The 21449-nt window shown below is 37.5% G+C and overlaps 2 protein-coding genes across 2 annotated transcripts; one reads left to right on the top strand and one right to left on the bottom strand.

Annotated features, from left to right (window-relative positions):
* The first annotated feature begins 1753 nt into the window (after positions 1–1753).
* On the top strand, positions 1754–2534 carry LOC18426706 (uncharacterized). Its single transcript, XM_006833348.4, has one exon. The coding sequence runs from the start codon at positions 1912–1914 to the stop codon at positions 2323–2325; it is 414 nt and encodes a 137-aa protein (XP_006833411.1). The 5' UTR covers positions 1754–1911; the 3' UTR covers positions 2326–2534.
* An 8427-nt stretch (positions 2535–10961) lies between these two features.
* Positions 10962–15820, bottom strand: XTH26 (xyloglucan endotransglucosylase/hydrolase 26). The gene is made up of 4 exons (XM_011622302.3): positions 15405–15820; positions 13256–13356; positions 11973–12166; positions 10962–11743 (listed from the first exon to the last, which is right to left on the bottom strand). Exons 1-4 carry the CDS (start codon positions 15646–15648, stop codon positions 11335–11337), a joined length of 948 nt encoding a protein of 315 aa, XP_011620604.2. The 5' UTR covers positions 15649–15820; the 3' UTR covers positions 10962–11334.
* Between the last annotated feature and the right edge of the window lie 5629 nt (positions 15821–21449).

Here is a 21449-nt window from a genome sequence, read left to right as displayed (position 1 = left end):
TAAAATATCTATACTGGGTAGAAGGTTGCAAAATAAAAGGGACATATACAAGAGAACTTAGGTAGGTGTTTTTCAATTAAGGGGAGTTTGGGTAATGCATGTAAGTTATCTTGCTATATTTGCAAACAAACAAAATCTTGTTTTTGGGATGGAGATAGACAAGAGAACTTAATCTCTTTAGTTTAGGCCTTTCAAGTTGTCTTTCATATGAATTTCTTCTTTTTTTTGGGTAAGTAAAAAAAAAAAAGATAATATGTGAAATAATATCTTTTAAAAGAGACATGGAGTTTGTATATAGAGGTTGAGAGGAAGAAAGGTTATACAGAGGTTGAGAGAGAAGAAAATATGATGGAGAGATTTTAGGAAAGAGGCAAGGAGAAGGAAGAGAGAGAGAAGGTGTCAATCAAGCTCCTATGTTTACATCCTTTGCTGTTCCATGGTGTATGTGTTTTATTTTTTAGAATAATTTTGTACAGTTCAAGAATATTTTTAAGACTATTATTTTTTGCATCTCATATTTCTATAGTTATTTTTGTATTCTTATATCTAAATTTCTATACTATCATTGTGTTTTCATAGGGATTATTTTTTTTTTATAAAGCGTGCTAGCATTCATGTTAAGCCACAAATTCAATTGTAAAGCACTATTTCTATTTATTTGTTTTTATTTATAAACGATGAGTGCTTTATGGGACTTAATGTTGGGCGGTCAATAAATAACAAAACTATAAGATGAGTGTAACTGAGATGAAAATGTTGAGCTGGATGTGCGGCAAGATAATTCAAAATGAATACAGAACTTAGGTGTGGCTCTAATAGACGATAAGATGAGAGAAAACAGGCTTAATAAATATTAATTAATCAATATATATATATATATATATATATATATATATATATATATATATATATATATTTGATTTAGTATCAAAATATCTATTAATAAATGCATAATCATGTTTTGGAACAATTACAAATGAAAAAAATATTAAATAATTATTTATTATAAATATTTTGATAAATTTTATTAAAAACGTATTAAAGGGACGAGTGCAAAGAAATGATATGGTTCTATGCTGCCAAGCCCGCATATATAGAAATGAGGGCTTCTTAATGAATCTATTTTTGAGATGGATTTTAAGACTTAATTTTTAAAGATAGGTATTTTTTAATAAATAATTTTGTAAAACTAAAAATAATAATTATAATAAGTAATCATTTGGACAGTTTGGTTTCCATTGTTTTTAGATGGGGGAAATGTTTCTATACTTCTTCTACAACATAGAAGATCTATGCTTTTCCTACCATCCAATCTTTCAATTTTGATTAAAAGAGCTACTTACCGTTTGATCTTGATCCGACGTATCAAAGTATTTTTTTTTAGTATTTTTATACAAATTATGTAAATATGAAATTTGGTACGTCCTATCTCCTCATTAGGGCGTACCTTCAAAAAATATTAAAAATAATTTTTTGATAAAATATAATGATCAAAATATCTTTTGAAATTTTCAAAGGTATTTTGGTTATTTTATTTAATTGAAAATATTTTTTTAATATTTTTGCTAGTGCAAGTTTAATGGAGGATTGGATATTCAAATTTTGGTGTCAAAATAATTTATAGAAAAAAATAAAAATAAAATAGTATAAAGACAGACATTGTGATTGGGGCAATCTTAGCCCTCCATTCGAAATGGACGGTTGGATAAGGAAAAATATGTAAGTTTTCTGCTGCAGAGGAAGGATAGAAAGGTTGCCCTTCAGGAGAGCCTTTGTAATTTTCCTTTTTTTTTTTATGCGGTAGTCTGCAGAAAATTTCATAGGCTAAAGCCCATTTTTGTGCATCACAGGAACACAGAGTTGACCCACTTTCTCACTCTAAAAATGTACACTCTCTCTCTCTAAAACCCCATGGCGTCAGGCACCATGATCGTGATAGGCCTGGTTTGGGGCGCCACCAATGCCCTCATGCGAAGGGGCGCTCTCATTTGGGACCAAAAGCTACGCCTCAAGCCCAAACCCACCAAACCACTTTCTCTCTCTAGACTCCTCACAAGGTACTTAAAGGACTGGTTTTTCCTTCTATTAACATGGCAATACTCTCTTCCCTTCTTATTGAATCTCACGGCCTCTGCTTCTTTCTTCTTTGTTTTAAGTGAAACCCCAATTTCAGTTGCAGTTCCTGTAACAAATGCTGTTACTTTTGCCTCTACTGCTCTTTTCGCCATGGTTTTAGGTGAAGAGATGCGTGTTTTGTATGCTTTAATGGGTACAGCTCTTATTACTTTGGGGGTTTGGCTCTGTATTTCATCCAATCAATCCTAGTTGGGTTTTTAGTGAGAGACCGGGCGTTTGAATTTGGTTTTGAGAGATAGAGAGAGCTATTTACTTGTTCTTCTTTTGTGTCAATAATTATGGGTTCCTTCTTCCTTTTTTGTTGTGGAATTTGATGGATTGAGAGATTGTAAGTTTTGAAGTGGCTTGAATATTCTTTTCATTTCAATTTTCCAATGGATAGCATGAATCTGTGTTTATTTTGCTTCTGATTTTATTTGAAAATCTTAATTTAAGGGACTGGTATTACTTTTTATACTGAAATTTGCTATTTGTAGTGAAAACATTTAAGATTGATTCATATGGCTGAATTATTTTTTGTCTTCAAATCCTGTCATTGTATATAATAAGGAAAATTGTTTCATGCGGGCTGGACCGCATTTCTACATATACTGTCCAGAAAGTGTAAAGCATCCATCTTAAAGATGGATGCAAGTAGGTGTTCCATCTGAAAACAATAGAAACTAACGGTTCAAATGTTTTCTTACTAGAATTAACATTTATGGTTTTTAAAATTTATTTATTTATTCATATTCATGATCTCCATGTTAGAGATTACATGTCTTTAAAAATTAAGTCCAAAAATCCATCTCAAAAATAGATTTATTAATGGGCCCGCATTTCTACATATGCGGGCCTGGCCGCATTGAAACCGGGTCCATATAATAATTCAGTAAAAGTTGTGGCAAAAAGTTTCACATCATTTTTATAGATGGACTTTTAAAACACGAATATCCGCAAAAGATTAGTGGATGATATTTTGGTATATCTGTGCCTTGAGCCATGCCTAATGGTTGTTTCCTTTAGAGCTTTTTATGAAAGCTGACATTTTGTTACTAAATAAATATTAGAAAGGATCAAACAAAATAAGATAAATGGTATGGTTGCAAGAGTGTGGCGTGCTGCATTGAATGCAGTGATTTGTTCGAGCACCTAAACTTGGGGGGTTTGTGCTTTTCTAATATTTCATTAATCATTATGAATTCTGTCATTGTTTATACTAGCACTGTTTTGAGTTGTGGAAATAGCAGTCATGGGTGTTCACGGATTTGTAAATGGTGCGTTTTAAGGGTTAAGTTTAGTTGAAAAATGTACCTTGTGTTTTGCAATGCATTGAGATCTCTGTGGCAATTGACTGTTTCCCAGTTTTGAGAATGCATGCATTTTATTCTTGCTTGGATGATATAGGGGTCTCAAAGGAAAAGTTTTCACTGAGAAAAGCGCCTCAGAGGTCAAAGAGGAGACTATGAGTTGGTGGCATTCGCAATGTCAATCGAACCAAGGTTTTGGGTGAGGGGATTTGAAGATTAAACAAAGGGAATACATACTATGGTTACACCTTGGTCCATCTAATGTATCAGTTTTGAGCTATGATCATTATTGTACGATACGATGGTTGGGAGTGTGCTAGCTGCCTCACCCATTGGTATTCTATTTGAAGATCCATGAAGATGCTTTTTTTTATTAGGAAAGGAAGCACAATGTGGCACGAAGTACAGGCCCAATGTATATTAGAGAGAAGTTGAGGGTTAGGTGAGCAAACTCTATTTTCTGCTGTGACCGTTGAAGGGTTTCGTGCGGAAGGATATGAGATGTGTTTGTTTGATCTTATTTCCATTTTTTGAGAGGAGGATAAAGTTTAATTTGTGGGGACTTTAGCTCAGGTTGAGATGAGATGAATAGGATGAAAGAGATTGATTTGGACCCTACAAGAGTTTGGGTAGGCTGTTTGGGATAGGAGTTCCAGTTGCAATGTGGAGGTGGGTAGAAAAGGAGATACAGTCTTTGGTTTTAACATGAAAGGTCATAGTCTTCTTAGAGAGTAGGGGCCATAAGGTAAATGTGTTAGTTCCATTTGGATAGCTCATATATAATTTCTGATTAGTTGGTGGGAAGCTCTTGTGTCTAGATTCAAGTGTGTCTACTTACTTTCTAAAGGCCAACTATACTTCCTCTTTCTGGTCAAAGGGAAAGATAAGGTTGATCTCTTTGCCCTCTAGATTTGTTTCCTTGGATATAGAGTTTGTGACGTTACATTTGGCTAAACTGGCGGAAAGAAATGTTACATAATCTTATTAAACTGCTAAACCAAGATACTACGATTTTCTCCAGAGAAAACTGTAAACAGAGGCCGATTTCACCCCTGCTCAGTTAACATATGAGTGTCAAGCTTTCAGTTTTGGATTTAAAACTTGATGACAGATTTGAATGCTTGATTTCTTGTCGCTTCTTGCTCCATTGTGCAGTAGAAGTTGATATAGGATAATGCAATATGTACCTTCTTTAATGCCAAAGTCCCGACTTTAACTAAGAGATGGACATGTGGTAAGCAATAATATTTTACTATCAAGAAACTGCAATAATGCATCCTTGGTCTGATTATAGATAATTCAAAATGGATACTTGTAGATGGTAGGGACCTTGCTGCAAGACTTTGGTTGAGGATTCAAGATGTTTCTTTAATGAATTTTTCAGAAGACCTCTATTGTTGGTGGAGGTGAGTGATTCTCATGTCCCTATGGGTGAAAAGTGAAGGCCCCAAGGATAATGGTTTGTTATCCTTGTGAGGGCCTTGTGCAAAGCCTAGGATGATAAATGACGTGATGTTCACTGTTTAACATGCTGAGCTGTTTGTGAACGATCTTGTGTGAGCTGTTTGTGAACAATCTTGTGTGTGAACTTCTATATTTGACAGCATACAATGGGGAGACTGGGATTGTAGACAAATTATTTGGTAATGGCCTATGACAATGTTGATGTTTTGGTGGATAATATTATATTATCCTCAATCCAATGAGTAGGAGCAAACAACATGGGTAAAGTGGTTTACACTTTAATATAATAGATTAAGGGGCGGTGGCGAAGAGGCGATTGGAAGAGCTGAGCTTGAGATAGCTGTTATAGGTCATTTTTGACGTACATGTATCTCCGGAGCGAATAAAGAGAGAGCCGGTAGTAACCTGATCCCGCCGGTGCCCAAGATGCTGCTAGACCACGAGAACACTGTAGCAATAGGCCTAAAACTGGGCGACCTTTGAAGAAGTGACAGAATGACCTCAAATTGCATGAGGGGGTAGTTTTTGATACCCTAGGGACACCCACAAAGTTTCGTTGCATTTTGACGAGTTTTGATATGATCAAGACGAAACTTGGTTTTCAAATCCAGTTCCTATCATACTAAAAATACACCCTATAACTATAGCCCTATTTTCTGGGTCTCAAAACAGTATCTGATCACCGCCATTGGATCCGAAACGTTGAAAAATCCCCAGGTACCAAATTTTGGCTCAATCGGACCCTCTGGGACCATTATGGGCCTAACTTACCATATAATGGTGGGTTTTACACTATTGCGGTGGGTGAATCAGTTTCTATACATTTCAGGATGATTTTCAAATGCTCATAACTCACTTGTTTGGAGTCAAATTAAGCTCAAATTCGGACACGAGTTAGATCTCTAGGACCCGCTCGTTTTGACATATGGCACGTGTCATGGCGTAGCCCAAAACGAGAGAATTTATAGAGAGAGGAAGAGCTCAAAACATGAAAATTCAGATTTTATAAAGAAGAACATCCAATTCTTTGAGAGGCCATAGCTCAAGATCCCGATGTCGGATCGTCACAAGTATGGGCTTGTTGCGACCGTGCTTCGAAGAGCTACAACTTTTATATAATTTTTATATATGATTGGAGGCCGGATGACACGAATTTTGAAGTCGAAAATGACATACTTTTCTGGTCTCCGGAATCCCATTTTTCGACGACTTCCCAAATTTGGAATATGCTCAAACGGAAACCAAAATGGACGAAATTTATTGTAAAATAGTCGTGATAGTATCCCCTTCTATTTGTGATCAAAATGAAGGCTTGGAGCGTCATATATCATGCCAGATTGGTGTCGAAGAATCACAAGTTTATGGAACTTGGCCGGATTTTGGGTTCTTCCTAAAAAATCATTTTCAAAACTATCAAAGGGTATCGAACATGTGCAATAGTTCAAGCATTGATTCTACGACGATTATTCGCCCGAATTACCAATATAAGCGTCCAAAAAGGTCCCGAGGCCTAACAATGGCAAGAGGCCCCTCATGGAGTGATGGTTTTGTCATTTGTTGAAAAGTACATTAGGGTATTTTGATCTTTTGGTCCAAAAACGGGATTAATATTTTAATTCATAAAATGTGTAGTTTTTTGACAATTTTGGGTATTTTTGAGCATTCCACCCTTGTTTTGTGGTTGCTCTATATAAGGAACTCAAGTCATTTGTAATAACTCTCTTGATTTCTATTGAAAGTGTTAGAAATTAATGAGAAGCTTGAGAATTCTAAGGCTTAGGCTGGTTCTTTTTGCTTTGCTTTCAAGTTCAAGACTACGATGGGAGGAGAGAGAAATATTTCCTGTAGAGAGAAAATACCCCTAAGAACCCTTCACTCCCTAGAAACCCAAAATTCCCACTCCCTTAGGAGTCCTAACTCCCAATACCATACTCCTTAGGACTCCTAACTTCCATACACCTTAGAACCCCTAGCTTCCAATCCTACTCCATACACCCTACCTTAGTTAGCCTACACCCTACCTTACACCATGCACCATATTACCCCATACACCATAGCATCCTCTACACCTTAGTAATGCTATACCTTACCCTATACCATACACACTAGTTCCCATACCTCAATCCAACCCACGTAAGCCATACACCTAAGCCTTAGACCCTAGTCTTGACCCACCAAGGCCAAGACCTCTCTCTCTCAAGCACATGCAAAGGGACCGTTGACGTAGCACCAAACACGAGCCGCCTAGGTCCACCCTCTCTCCTCTCCTCTCTCTCTTTTTTCTTTCTTTCTTTCTCTCTCTGTCGCTTTCTCCTCCACTTGGACCCACAGCGGGTTCGAGCCCCTTCTCTCCCTCACTCTATCTCTCCCCTCAACACTTGGACTCACAGCGGGGTTTGAGCCTTTGCCACTCTCTCTCTCTCTCTTCTCCCCACCTTCACGGGCAGCAGCCCCCACTCCATCTCTTTCCCACTCAGACCCACTGCCCCTTCTCTCTCTCTCTCTCTTTCTCCTCCACTTGGACCCACAGCGGGTCCAAGCCCTCCCTCTCTCTCTTTCTCTCCTCTCTCTCTCCTCCACTTGAACCACGGCGGGTCCGAGTCCTCCTTCTCTCTCTTTCTCTCACCATATTCGCAGCAGCAGGGCTGCCGCCCCCACTCTCTTTCTCCCGTAACTCTCTCTCTCTTTCACGAGTAGCTCTGCCCCATCTCTTCTCCCTCTCATCCTTCTTCTCCTCTCTCTCTCAAAATCTCTCTTGTTGCTATCTCCTGATCCCTCTCCCTATGTCTCTCCCCTACCATCTCTCTCTCCCCTACTTTCCTCTCTCTCTCTCTCTATCACCGTTCCCCCTTCCCTTTGATCCCACTCCCTCTCTCCCCTTACTTCTCCCTCAATCTCTCTTCTCTTCTTGTCCTACTGTGCACAGACCCACGACGGGTCTGTGACTGGTGCCCCACTCCCTCTCTCCCCTTATTTCTCCCTCAATCTCTCTTCTCTTCTTGTCCTACTGTGCATGGACCCACAATGGGTCCGTGACTGCTGCCTCACTCCCTCTCATTTCTCCCTCAATCTCTCCTCTTCCTCTCCTATTGTGCACAGACCCACAATGGGTCCATGACTGCTGCCCCACTCCATCTTTCCCCTTATTTCTCCATCAATCTCTCTTCTTTTCTTCTCCTACTGTGCATGGACCCACAACGGGTCCGTGACTGCTGCCCCACTCCCTCTCTTCCCTTATTTCTCCCTCAATCTCTCTTCTCTCCTACTGTGCACGGACCCACAACGGGTCTCGTGACCCATCCTCCTCTCTCAATCTCTCTACCTCCAAAATTCTCTCTCTTTCTCTTTTCGTTCTCCCATTCTCTTTCAATCACCCTCTATTCTTCTCTCTCCTCACATAACATATATCTCTCTAATTCTTTCTCTCTCTTTACTCCCTCACGGTCTCTCTTTATCTCTCTCTTTACTCCGTCTCTATCTCTCAATCCATCTCACATATCTCTCTCGCTCTCGAATACTTCTCTCTCCTTATATTTCTAATCTCTAACTCTTTCTCTCATGTAAACCACCCTTTCTCTCCCTCTCTATCCCGCCACCTTTCTCTCCCTCTTTCTCTCTCAAATCTCATCTCTTTTCCTCACGTACCCAATCTCTCAATCCCTCATATGTCTCCCTCTCCACACACTCAGAGAGAATTTCATGAGCTCTCTCTCTCTCTCCACACACTCATGGGCAGCACTGCTCCCAATCTCTCTTTCTCTCTCACGAACAACCCCTCTCTCTCTATTTTCACGTCTCTGTTTCTCTCTCTTTCATTAACCTCATTATCTCTCTTCTCTCTTCTCGTCTTTATCTCCCTTTCCTTAAAATCTCTCAATCTCTTTTTTTTTTTTTAAATCCTCTCAATCATCCTCTTACTCTCTTTCATCTTTCTATCTCTTTACCTCTCTCAATCTTTCTTTTGTAAAGACTTTCTCTCTCTCTCTCTGCTAAAGTTTCTCTCTCTCTCTCTCTCTCTCGTTTCTCCTTTCTCTATTCTCTTACTTTCTCTTTCTCATCTCTCTATTTCTTTATCTCTCTCAACCCTTCTCTTCTCTTAAAACTTTCTCTGTCTCTCACACAAAATTTTCTCTCTCTCTAAAATTTTATCCTCTCCTTTAAAATTCTTCATCTTACTTCTTATTCTCTCTCTCTTTTCTTAAATCTTTCTCTCTAAATTTGTATCCTCTCTTTTAAAAATTTTCATCTTCTTAAAATTCTTCTATTCTCTTTCTAAAAACCATTACATTTTATTTCTTGCCCCATCTCTTTACTTCTAATCTTTCTTTTGTTATTCTCGCTCTTTACTTATCTCTTCTCTCACTCTTGAACACTCAGGTCGGGGTCATCCTGAGATAGTGCCTTAGGTTTTAACTCTCGGATTGCTACTCTAACCATCAGCTCGTATAGTGAAGTCAGGTCATAAGATACACTGATTCTCTTACACTCGATCACTCGGGTTGGGGTCATTCTGAATTAACTTTCTTTAGAGTTCTAACCCTTCCACTACTCTAACCACCGAGTCACACAATACTCAAGTTGTGAGAGGCTTTCATCTCTCGCTCTTTCTCTCACACACTTTTTTAGGGGGCTTTTTGGTTTAGTGACATAGTTACAGGCTCAGACTTGTAACCCCAGTTTCCAAATCCTTCAGGTACCAAGGCTTCGTGCCTGGTACTTTTCCCTGTCTCCAATAATACCTCTTGCAAGAGGTTGTGCCGGGAGGCTGCCCAATTTTCGGGTTATATCTTCATTTCTTCTTTCTCATCTTCTTCTTCTTTTTACCTCTAAAAGAAAAACCCTCCACCAAGTCACTCTCATTCTTCTTTTTTCTGTTCTTTCTTCTCTATCTTTTCTTCTTTTTCTCTGTTACTCTAACCCCTAGGGTAGACCCCTCAACCCACCATATAACTACCAATAGGAGGAAATCCCAAAAGGTATACCCTGACCTGAAGACCATTGTTATTGTGTGGATCCGAGTGCTGTGTAGTAAATGAGGTAGCCGAGTTCAAACCGCGCTATAAGGACAGCCGGAGGCGCTTTCGAGATGATATAAGAGGGTGAATCGCCCGAACATGTCCCCCGAGCCCAAAACGATAAGGTAGGTGTTCGAGTCCTTCTTTGTCGATTAAAATCTCTCTTATCTGCATTACACGCACACACACATACACATGCGTGTGGGGCCCGCGGTTGTTCGAGAGAGGATTCCTCCCACCTGGTCACCCATATCGGGCCGACTCAGGATGATGAGAAATCAGGCCCTACCAATAGCCTTCGCTCCGATAGGGCCGGTCCGTGAGCTCAGGCCGATAGCTTCGGGTAGCGGCCGTGAGTGCAGAGCTCAGGGCGAAGAGCTAAGCCCGGTACTAAGCTCCATCCGATAGTAGGGCCAGCGGCAGATGACCTTAAGGTAAGAAGGGTTTGGATGTGGCTGCTGAATGCAAATTAGAGCCTCCTTATTGATAGATTGTTTCGTTGTGCTGATCAATGCCTCTAGTAGCTGTTAGCTTAGGGGCTTAAAAGGGTGATCGACAGTGTGACATATCGCAGTGAAATTTCTTGATAGACTCCTTCTAGGGGTTGATTTAGTGTGATTTATCAAGGTATAGTCATGACGATGAGTCAGATGAACCTTTAAGGTAGCCCATCTTCACTTTATTGGTGGTAGAATATCCTTTTGGGTTACATTGTTGCATTGGTCTTTGCCTTGAAGAATGTGCTCTGAGGGTTGAAGTAATCATCAGTTAAATATCTAAATTCTGGTTGAATAAGCATGGAAAGTATGGATCACATAGATAGTTACCAGATCCCTAATAGCAAGTACTTCCTACTTCTTAGAGTACGTTCTCACAGTTGTAAGTTGATCAAATTGTGGACCAACAATGACAAGTAACCCACTGGGCTTTGTGAAATGAGAGAGGAAGAGATGGAGTACATTGGCCGTTTGTGGACTAGTGCTTCTTGGTCATAAAAAATTCCAAAGCATAAAAAAGTTACCACCCAAGCATCTTGTGCATGAGCCACTAAAAAATATAATAAAAAATTCAATTAAATCAATTCACAGATAAGATTATTAATTCCAAGTCCACAATTCTGAGATTTATTACATCCTTCTTTGCATAGCAAAATGATGGGAAATCCGACCAACTGGAACTGAAAGCCCACCAACTGGAACCGAAAGCTCATCAATTGGAACTAAACGGAAGTAAACGAATAAAAGAAAAACCAAATGACCCCTAAAATTATCCAACGTTTCCTTCATTTGCTTCTGGATTACTGATAACAGTCCATAAGCACATTTTGACCTTTGGAAATGGGGCCATTTCACTCATTTATGAAAAATGAGGGTTATTATTATCCAATGAACAGATTGGTCTCTTGTTGTGGAGTGGTCTGGTTTCTGTCCTTAGATTATGGGTTTGGAGCACTCTCTAGGCATGCGGCCATTAAACCTCTTTGTATCCTTGCAGTAATCATATATCATGAAATTGTCTCTGACCCACTTTAGCTGACCCATTTGGCTGTAACTTAGCTTATGATAAGTTGGTTTTGTCCACCAATTAGCTGGGGAATTGGAGCCACAAGCCGTCAGGCTTATGGGCCCAGTCCATTCACAGGCCCGTGGGTTAAACCGGCTAAGCCGGGCTATGAAGGGGGCTCTGGTCCAATCTATCTTGACAAGCCCACCTCTTGTGGCCCAGTTATCTGCATTCCATATGCTTGAGTAGACCCTCATGGCTTGCTCGTTAGGGAATGGCACCCCGATTGCTTCGTTGTTGGTGAAAACCCTGATGGGCAGTCCGTCGATAAACCACCTGAGAAAAGTCACAAATTACAGATGATGATGGTGATGGCAATGGTGACTATGAAGGTACTTATGAACTAGGCCCTAGTAGAAAATCCAAAGATCTTGATCATGAACTAATAGACTCAAATGGTCTCTCTATCGTGCGCATGTGCACCCACATGAACATATTGATCAAATACTTTCTCTCTCCACCCCCCTGATACACATAAAAGAAACCATTGAGTCGAGGAACATACACTATCTGACTAGGATTCCAGTGGATTGTGTAGTTGTGGAAGTCTGCAGTTGGGTCGAACCATGGGTAGAACTGCTCCTCCCGGCTGCCAATACCTTGCGTGTAAACATTTGTGTGGATTATATAGGGATGCCCACTTGAATTTCCCAAGAATTCAAAGTCGATTTCATCATGCTTAGGGCCTGTAGATGAGCACTGCACATTCATGGTGACCTAATTAGAGCATATAGTTGAAGCCACCTCAATTTTAAATCAACATACTGTAACAGAGGGGAGCGGACGCATTCTTAAGGGCAAACGTTCTGCGCTCTATGGCTATAGGAAGTCTCTGGTTGTATTTCTATCTTGGCCCTAACAATGGATGAATGGTGATGGAGAGAGGTTGGATGCACCACTTGGGTCATGTCATGTTCTAGTGAGTCTTTCTCAATCGATTGATCAAAGGGTAAATCTATGAAGAGGAGACATAAAAGTTATATTTATGTCATGTTCTAGTGAGTCTTTCTCAATTCATTGATCAAAGGGTAAATCTATGAAGAGGAGACATAAAAGTTATATTTAGAAAACGAGGACTAAAATTACCTTGCACTCACTGGGGCCTGAAAAAGGACTTAACTTTTTCTCTCTCTGTATTTTTTTTTTGGTCGATTTCTCCAAAACAGCGTCAATTTGTTGGATTGCAGCTCCTTCATCTCAGGGCCATCTCTGCCTATTCGATGATGAGGTCTAAAGTTTTTGAGAGTTCAAATTGATTTCTTTTGTAATTTTTATTTTTTGAATCAATCACAAGGTGAATCAAGAGCTATTGACAAAAAAAATTCAACTGCTAAATATCCGCATAACATGGTTTTTGAGTGTCTGGTCAATGCTGTAGAAATTGAAACCTGGTGCATTGGAGGGTTTTCATTGTTTCATAAGTTGGAATTGAGTTTTAACAGGATGAAAATTGGTTTGGAGAGGTACTGAATGATAATTGTCTTCACCCTGTCACACTTTTCAGCAGTGAATCAAAAGTCACCTGTCTAATTCGGTAATCACTAAGTCAGACTGGATCAAGAATCTGCCTATCCTGGGGTGAAAACCCCTTGAATCACCTAAATCTCCTGGTTTTCTAATTCGGGAATCACCTAAATATCCTGGTTTTCTAATTTTTATTTTCATTAAACCTTACCCAGTTTGGCTTAGGAATTGCCCAAGTCTGACTGGGTGAATCGGAATTGGACCCCGAATCAGGTCCTTGTTCCAGTTTTTGATATCACTCCACGTAGAGAGAGAGAGGCTTACATAATAAGCGGTGACTGTGCCTGCTGAGTTTCCGTGCACTAATTTGATGTGCATCTCAATGCTACCAAAGAGGAACTGTTTATTTGTTTGAACTCCAGACCCTGTAATATTACAGTACAATTACTCAAGTGGTTAATGATTTGAACTCAGCAAAATCAGAAAAAAAGAAAAGAAAAAGAAAAACGAAATGGTAAATGATTTCGTAATTGTCCACAAGTTTTCAAAAAGGGGGTGACGCCGAGGCCCGGGCTTTATAGAACTGTACCTCAAATTTGATGGACTCGACCTAAAAAATGTCCATCTTGTAACACAATTTTTGGACCTTCCGTTTCCGGTGTTTGTAAATCTGTTATTTAGATTTTTTTCAATCTTGAGACATTTTTTTTCAAGTGTATAGATAGGGTATTTAGGATTTTTTGTTTAAAATTTTTTAATTGAGATTAGTCTATAAGTGAAGGAGGTTAGTCTATGAGTTGAAGAGGTTACATGCTGAAAATTTAGGGTCCGAAAATTAATCCTAAATGGGGTTTTATCCGAAGGAGTAACTGAACAATGTAATCCTGCGGCAGCAGAATATATTTTGGCTCAGTTGCTAGGTCTAGGATTTGAATTTTGTTATAGTTGAAATATAATTGTAAATTGGTGTTTATTCCCTTTTTTTTCCCCTTCTTTCTCCATGGTCAAAAGCTGTAACTAGGCATGGTTCACAAGAAATTTATGTGAAAATCTTCCTAATATTTGAAAAATATGTTTAGCTATTCTCACACTAAATCTTCCTAATTTGAAAAATATGGTAGCTATTCCATGTCAGATGAATTAAGCACAATATGAAATATTTATATGAAATGTTTATAAACCTGAGAACTAAATGTAGGGAAATTTTTTGGTGGTCTACGGGATCAAAATGTGCATTTGGTCATGCAGCCAAACCAACCTGAGGGATCTGTTTGAACCCAAAAGACAACTCATCTGTATCATCTCCACGATCATTTAAACGAAGGGAGACCTATCAAAATACACATAGGGGACCAAGTATTTAATCTTTTACCAATATCTTTTGATTTAATTTCAAAATACCTGTCACGACCATGAATTGGAAAGTTTAGGTGTAGTTTGGTAAATTTCCTTTAAAAAATAAAAAAAACATGGTTTGGAGCCAAAAAAAAATAATAATCTAAAGATCGGACCATCCATTTGATAGGTCGAGAAGTCTCGAAATTGTCGTCTGCCTTAACTTGATCAAAAGGTGAATCAAAGATGTATTGACTTATTTCAGTTCATAAAAACAACCCTAATTAGGCGATTTGTTTGTGGGACTCAATATGCTATTTGGTCCCCTGCAAGCTATTTGGTCCCATAAAATGAAAGTACTTAATAAATTCTCATGAGACAGTTTTTGTGAGCCCTAGGACTCATTTGTAGATACACATCCCTCTTTTATGACCCATTTTTGAGATGTATTTTGGATTTAATTTTTTATGTATATATAACCTTTAACATGGAGATCATTAATATCGTAAAACAAAAGAAAAACAAAATAAAAACTTTAGAAACTAAAAATGATCATCTTTTTTGAAAATTTTCTTATACCATTGGTTTTTATCTTTTATGGACCGACCATTGTACATCCATCCTTAAGATGGACGTGTAATACCTTGGGGATACAAATGTGGTTATGTAGTGCCCCTATTCATAAAGCACATTTCCAATAGAATATATATCTTGGAATCCGCTTTCCCATGAAATGCTGCTAGTTTCTAAGGTACAAAATTGGTTTCTCATGGAACTCCACTATTTTGTATAGTGGCATGAACATTTTAGATTTCCTGGCCTTCGCTTTCCCATGCAACAAATGAAAAAGTAGCTTGGTCAGTGAAAATCTCTCACCCTTGAGATATATTTCTCAAGAACCAGACCTGCCCGCCCTTTGAGTGACCCACACCATTTGAGAGAGAGAGAGAGAGTCATATTCAGTAATTTCTTGAAATGGGAAAAGTCCAAGTGTTCTATGAGCTTCAAAACACTATGAAATACTTTTCTCAATAAATATCTTTCAAAGGAAATAGATTTTTTCACGTATTCTTTTATAGAGGGATCCAAATGGCCCCTAAAGGAAACCCAATTGTAAGAGTAGAGACGGTAAATTTACCAGAATAACGGTCAAGTTGAAGCTGCATATTCTGTCCATTGTTGAAAATGGATGAGTGTGGTGCACCCCAATTAAACACCATATCCTCCTGAAAATTACCGAAAACTATTTGGGGTTTCATGGCAACCAGGGACAAGAAAGCCAACAACAAAAGCTGGTATTTGGCCATTTCTCTTCTCCAATGCTCAAAATGAGGGGAACACCAGAGCTGAATTTGAGCTTCATTTTTTACACATGGAGGCATGCATATATATAGTGCAAGCAAACCAATGAACTGGTTCCTTAATTTTATATTTTCTAACGTGTATGTACCTTAAATGGTGGTGCAGGGTGCATGAATGGACCTGGTTTTTCATTTTTTTAATTGCTTATTTTAATTTCCATATTTGATTAAACATAAAATGACTAAGTTCTTCTGACATATTAGGACATGAGGTCATTGAAAGGATGGTACCTAAACCAGTGAATATTTTCCTGGAGGGTATGCCAATGGATTGATATTAGGGAGGACGATTAAGAGGCCCTAAATCATTTAGACAAATGACAAGAACACTCCAATATTTAGTGGCTTTCTGGCTTTTTTGGAAACTAGATGTATTTTTCCATTTTGTGTGAAATCAAGGTGTTTAAGGGCTTTTTGCCTAATATGAAACTGAAAAAAAAATCCTTGATATCAAGATCCATTCCACACCAATTTAAAATAGTGGCCACATCCCCAAAAAAACCCATTTCCTCTCTCTCTTCATATGTAATTTGCCTGGTTTGGATATGCCCAAGACTTGATCTCTTGAAGGTGGGCAAGGTAAGGGTATCTTGTCATTTTCAATGAAAATAAGGATGCCTTTTGGAATGTAAGGTTTGTGGGGTTGACTAGGTTAGAGTGTGAGTTTTGTGGTTGTCAACGAGTACGTGCTTGAGACGATGAGAGGGAGGGGTCACAATTGATTGCTAGCCTTTTCTCATTCGACGTGATACGCAATTTGCTAGTTATTGGTAGGTAGGCTTTAATTGGTTGAAATTAGTGGAGAGGAAGCACAATGACTAAAGCACAAAAAAAAAAAAAAATAAAAAAAAAAAAAAAGGAAAAAACTTTATTCTTCCTTAACAAGCTTATAAACGTTTTTTTTTTTATTTTTTACGAAAAACCAGGGGTGGGTGGTAATGAGCCTGGCAGGGTTGGGCATGCCTGGAACGGTTCGAGTTGAGCTAGGCCCACTGGATCTGGTCCAAGGGGTTGGCATGGGCCTAGAATATAGGTCCAATGTTGGGATTAAGCGAGTTTAGGTCTTGGCCATGGATCTTGGCCCGGCTCGGCTTAGCCTCATGGCCTCGGCCCAATCCTGCCTCTTCTTTTTGCCTTATGAATTTTGAAGTAAGTGATATCTCTTGCCTAGGGGAGGCCACCTAGCCCAAGAATAGGGCCAGGATTGTGCTGGGCCCACTGTGGCCCTACATGGGTTGGCCCTTTAGGGTATTAGGCTGGGCTCACACTGGTCTTGGCCATGTCCAGGCCCAAAATCAATGATGTTACTCAAATGAAACAAAATGTGGGTCTGTCTTCCTTAATCCAACCTGTAGGTTGTCAATTAGGAATGGGGTTGAGGTCAAGGTGGTCCTGTGACTCAGCCACTAGCCTCAGTTTCCATTCTTACCAAAGCTGACCACTGTCGAAAACTATCAACGGTTTAAAAAAGGGTGTGGTTTTTATTATAGCAAATGTTTTTGGTGTAAAATTTTTTTAGGATTATTTGAAAATCTATTTCCATATCTAATTATAAAATCTTAAACTCCAAAAATGGTTAAAATCAAGTAGATCTATAAACATATGAAAATCTTGAAAGTGGACGGTCTAGACAATGTGTAAGATGCAGTATTTTTGGGACTCAAATTTTTTTTTTTTTTTTTTTCATATTCATATATCTTATTGTCGAGATGATCAGTTAGAGGGTTTTTTAACATTAAAACAACCTTTTTCGATGGATTTTTGAGGTGCATACGTAATTCTACATTTTAAGGTTGCAACCTTATATAAACGTTTTCTTTTAAAAATTGCTAACCCACTACTACCCTTAGCTTTCAAAAAAAAAGAAGAAAAAGCATAGAGGTTGCTCTAAGGTTGCAACCTTAAACAATCCAAATAAGGCCCACCTCCGAATTTTATATTAAGATGTAATTTTGGTGTAATTTTTTTCTTAGAATTATTTGAAAATCTATTTTTGTATCTAATTATAAAATTTTAAACTCTAAATATGGTTAAAATCAAGTAGATATATAAACATATGAAAATCTTAAAAATGAATGGTTTAGATAATATGTTGCAAGATGAATTATTTATGGAACTCGATATTTTTTTTCATATTCTTATATCTAGTTGTCGAGATGATCAATTAGAGGGTTTTTCAACATTAAAACAACATTTTTTGATTGATTTTTGAGGTGCATTTGTAGTTCTAAGTTGCAACCTTATATAAACTTTTTTCTTTCTATTTTAACCAATGATTGAAAAATAAATAAAACAAGATTTATATCTAAATTTCCCTTAGAAAATTAATGAGTTGGCTTTAAATTATTTTCCAGGTCTCGGATGGCCCTGAAGGGATTGCCTTGCTTTGTTCATAAATAGACGGTTCACACTCCTGCTCTTTTTTCCTGTTGGGACTCGACTTGTGCTCGGGTCATCTCGCGCCCCAATTCCCTCAGTGAAAGTTAGTGAATATTTTGCACAATCAGTTATAAGTAGATGATTAATCCACTTTTGCGATTGATTATCACGTTATCAAAATATTTTCTTTTTATGTTTTCGATGCAAACAAACATCGCTTTTTATTATTATTTTGAATTATGAAAAACACTTAAAGAGAGATAAACTCCATTAAGAGCTTATTGATATTTGATTTAAAGAAAGCTTATGATAGAGTATCTTGAGATTTGATTTGGTAGATGTTGTAAATGAAATGAGTCTTTAAACACTACATCGACTTGGTGAGATATTTCTATGATAGAGCGCTAACTAGTGTACGAACAATTAGTAGGGAGACAATGAGTTTTTTGTAACAATAGGTTTACATCAGGGGGTTAATGTTGAGCTCATATTTTTTTGTTTTAGTTGTGGACGACTTAACTATGCATTTGCAAGATGAGATATCATGGTACATGTTATTCTCAGATGACATAATTTTGATTGATGAGATTCAAAGCGCCGTCAACACAAAGTTAGAACTTTGGAGGGATGTTTTAGAATCTAAAGGTTTTAAAATTAGCCGAACTAAGACGAAGTATATAGTTACAAGTTTAATAATAATAGAAGTAGAGACGAGGAAGAAGATTGACAGTCAGGAAATATAAAAAAGAGCATACTATCGAGATCTATGGTTGAAAATCCAAGAAAATAAAGATATTGAAGAAGATATCACACATAGAATTAGAGCTGGGTAGGTGAAGTGGAGATGTGTAACCGAAATTTTATGTGATCGCCACATACCAATGAAGCTGAATGGCAAGTTCTATACATCAACTGTGTGACTAGCTTTGCTATATAGGGTGGAATTTTGGGCGATCAAGAAATAATATACCCATAGATCGAATATAGCGGAGATGAAGATGTTGAGATAGATGAGTGTCAAGACAAAAAGGGATATAATTTGAAATAAATACATTCGAAACATTTTAGGTGTGGTACCAACGGACGATAAGATAAAAAAAAATAGACTTAGGCGAGGTGGCCATGTGTGGCGTAGACCCAGTATAACACCTCTTAGGAGGTGTAAATTAGTTAAAGTAGAAAGCTTAAAAAGAACAAAGGGTAGGCTCGAAAATACATAGTTGAATGTAGTGAAAAAATATATGGCGACTTATAGCTTCACTGAGGGTATGACTCATAAAAGAGCAAAATAACGGATTAAGATTCATGAAGCCGACCCCAATTAGTTGGAAAAAGCTTTGACGATGATGATGACGAAATAGAGACGAGCTTTTAGCAATTAATATGTGAAGTTTAGTTCCATGCAATATTTCTTTTAGTTACCCCATTAAAAAAAGGGACATTTGTCAAAATTCACTTATGTTTACCCAAATAGTTTCGGAAAAGTGTGGTAAGTAGGCCGATTCATACTATTTTTGTGCGGGTTCCCTAAAAAATATATCTCAAAGATGTATTTTCGATCCAAAATTTTAGGGTTCGATAATCTCAACCATGACAATGATATAATTTATTTTTCAAAAAAATGTCATTTTTAGAATTCTTTTCTTCACCGTCCATTTTAACTTTTAGTAGATGTAACTTTTTTTTGATATCTATTTTACAGATGGGACACAAGATAGACAAGGGACTGCATGATAATACGTGAGTCTGGTGGGTCACCAACATCGTGTTCTATAGTTTTATCTAAATTTAAAGTGCCCTTTAAAATACAATTGATTTTGACTTGGAATAGTAGAAAAAGGGTAAAATGTTTAATAGTTGAACAGTGGGGTGTTTAGATGGATCATCTAAAAACAATTGCAACTAACGGTTCAAATATTTTCTTCATATAATTATTATTTTTAGTTTTTAAAATTTATTTATATTCATGATCTCCATGTTGAAGATTATATATTCTCTAAAAGTTAGGATCAAATTATATCTTAAAAATATATTTATTGCCAAGCCCGCATTTCTACATGTATGGGCTTGGCCATATGCTAACCACATCTTATAGGTTTATATGTAGGGAAATTATCAGAAATATACTTTAATTTTTGTTTAATTGAAAAAAAACCCTCAACTTTCATAAACCTCGCCTACACCATTTTTTTCTCAATTTGGATTTTTTTTTACCAAAATAGCCTTCACAATAGACATATTATCGTAACGACTATCGCATTACGGTACTTTATGATAGGGCCTGTACTGTAATATGACTACCGTTAAAGCTAATTTGGTAAAAAACAATGCCAAAATTTTAAAAAAAGGGTGTAGACGAAGTTTATAAAAGTTAAATGTATTTTTCCAATTAGATAGAAATTAATGTATATTTATGATAATTTCCCATATTTGAGATTTGCACATAAAACTTATACAACCTACACATAAAACCTTTTTGAGTTGCTGCATCTTAATCTTTTGTAGAGCATCACAAGCATTAGTCCCGTATTTCAGAGGTAATTCACAACCACTGTAACTTAATTTTAGTGTTAAAAAGTTAAACTCATGCTCCGACTCATCTAACTCGCTAACGTTCCGAGTCCAAGTCCCTTGTCGGACTCGGATGTGTGTGAGTCGGATAAGGGGATTTTAAATATGAAAAATTGACAGATAATTAAAAAATACTAGATTAAAGAAATTCTAGAATTTGTAAGTTTGAACTAAGACGATTTTAAATCGACTAGGTGATTTTAAACCAATGATTAGTTGAACCTTATTTGAAGCATTTATAATGGTTGAGACAGTGAAGATGCAACTAGAAAATTTGTGCTTAGCTTGTACATGAAATATCATCCCTTCCATTTATCCATATATCTGGTGTTGATAACATCATGTTCCAAAAGCAAATAGTGCTTATGATAAAAAAACGCCTGCTTAAGAGAAAGATGTTGTAAACCTATGAGCTATGGAGAAAACTATAGTACTTGGGGGCATCGCCACCCACCATTTGGATGGACGATGATGAAGAAAAAGTGGAACTGAACACTGGGGTTTTGTCTTGTTCTGGTGTATCCACTGTTGCTCCAACACCGTCGATCAAAATAATGGACTGCAACGATCCTAAGAACATTGGTCTTCCCATGATTTTCATGATTATGATGTACATTTCCTTTATTGAAAGAAGGCATAAAAAAGTAGGTCTAACAAAAGACCTAATTTCTTTTGGAAAAAACAATAAGACAAAGAAGGTCACAATTGCCTTCGGTTGTGGGATGTGAAATTAGATGCTGAAGATATTGCATTGATTTATAAGTGAACACCATGTTTCTTCAGTAGGTTTGTAGGCATTTTGTAGTTTTTCCCCAAATAAGTGGGTTTAGAAAGAAGCCCCATTTATGCTAACTGAAGCATAACAAATAGGG

Source organism: Amborella trichopoda, chromosome 5 (assembly GCF_054954075.1).
Source record: "Amborella trichopoda isolate Santa Cruz 75 chromosome 5, AtrichopodaSantaCruz75HAP2 v2.0, whole genome shotgun sequence".
NCBI lineage: Eukaryota > Viridiplantae > Streptophyta > Magnoliopsida > Amborellales > Amborellaceae > Amborella > Amborella trichopoda.
The sequence above is the reverse complement of the archived record's forward strand: the minus strand, read 5'-3'. Positions and strand labels throughout refer to the sequence as shown.

Bases quoted from the DNA above. Each gene is read 5' to 3' on its own strand.
- LOC18426706 (XM_006833348.4), top strand. From the start codon at position 1,912: ATGGCGTCAGGCACCATGATCGTGATAGGCCTGGTTTGGGGCGCCACC.
- XTH26 (XM_011622302.3), bottom strand. From the start codon at position 15,648: ATGCCTCCATGTGTAAAAAATGAAGCTCAAATTCAGCTCTGGTGTTCC. The intron at 12,167-13,255 runs GTAAGCCTCTCT...ATGAATGTGCAG, and splicing joins GCACAGTCACCGCTTATTAT to TGCTCATCTACAGGCCCTAA. The intron at 11,744-11,972 runs GTATGTTCCTCG...GACTTTTCTCAG, and splicing joins TGGAATCCTAGTCAGATAGT to GTGGTTTATCGACGGACTGC.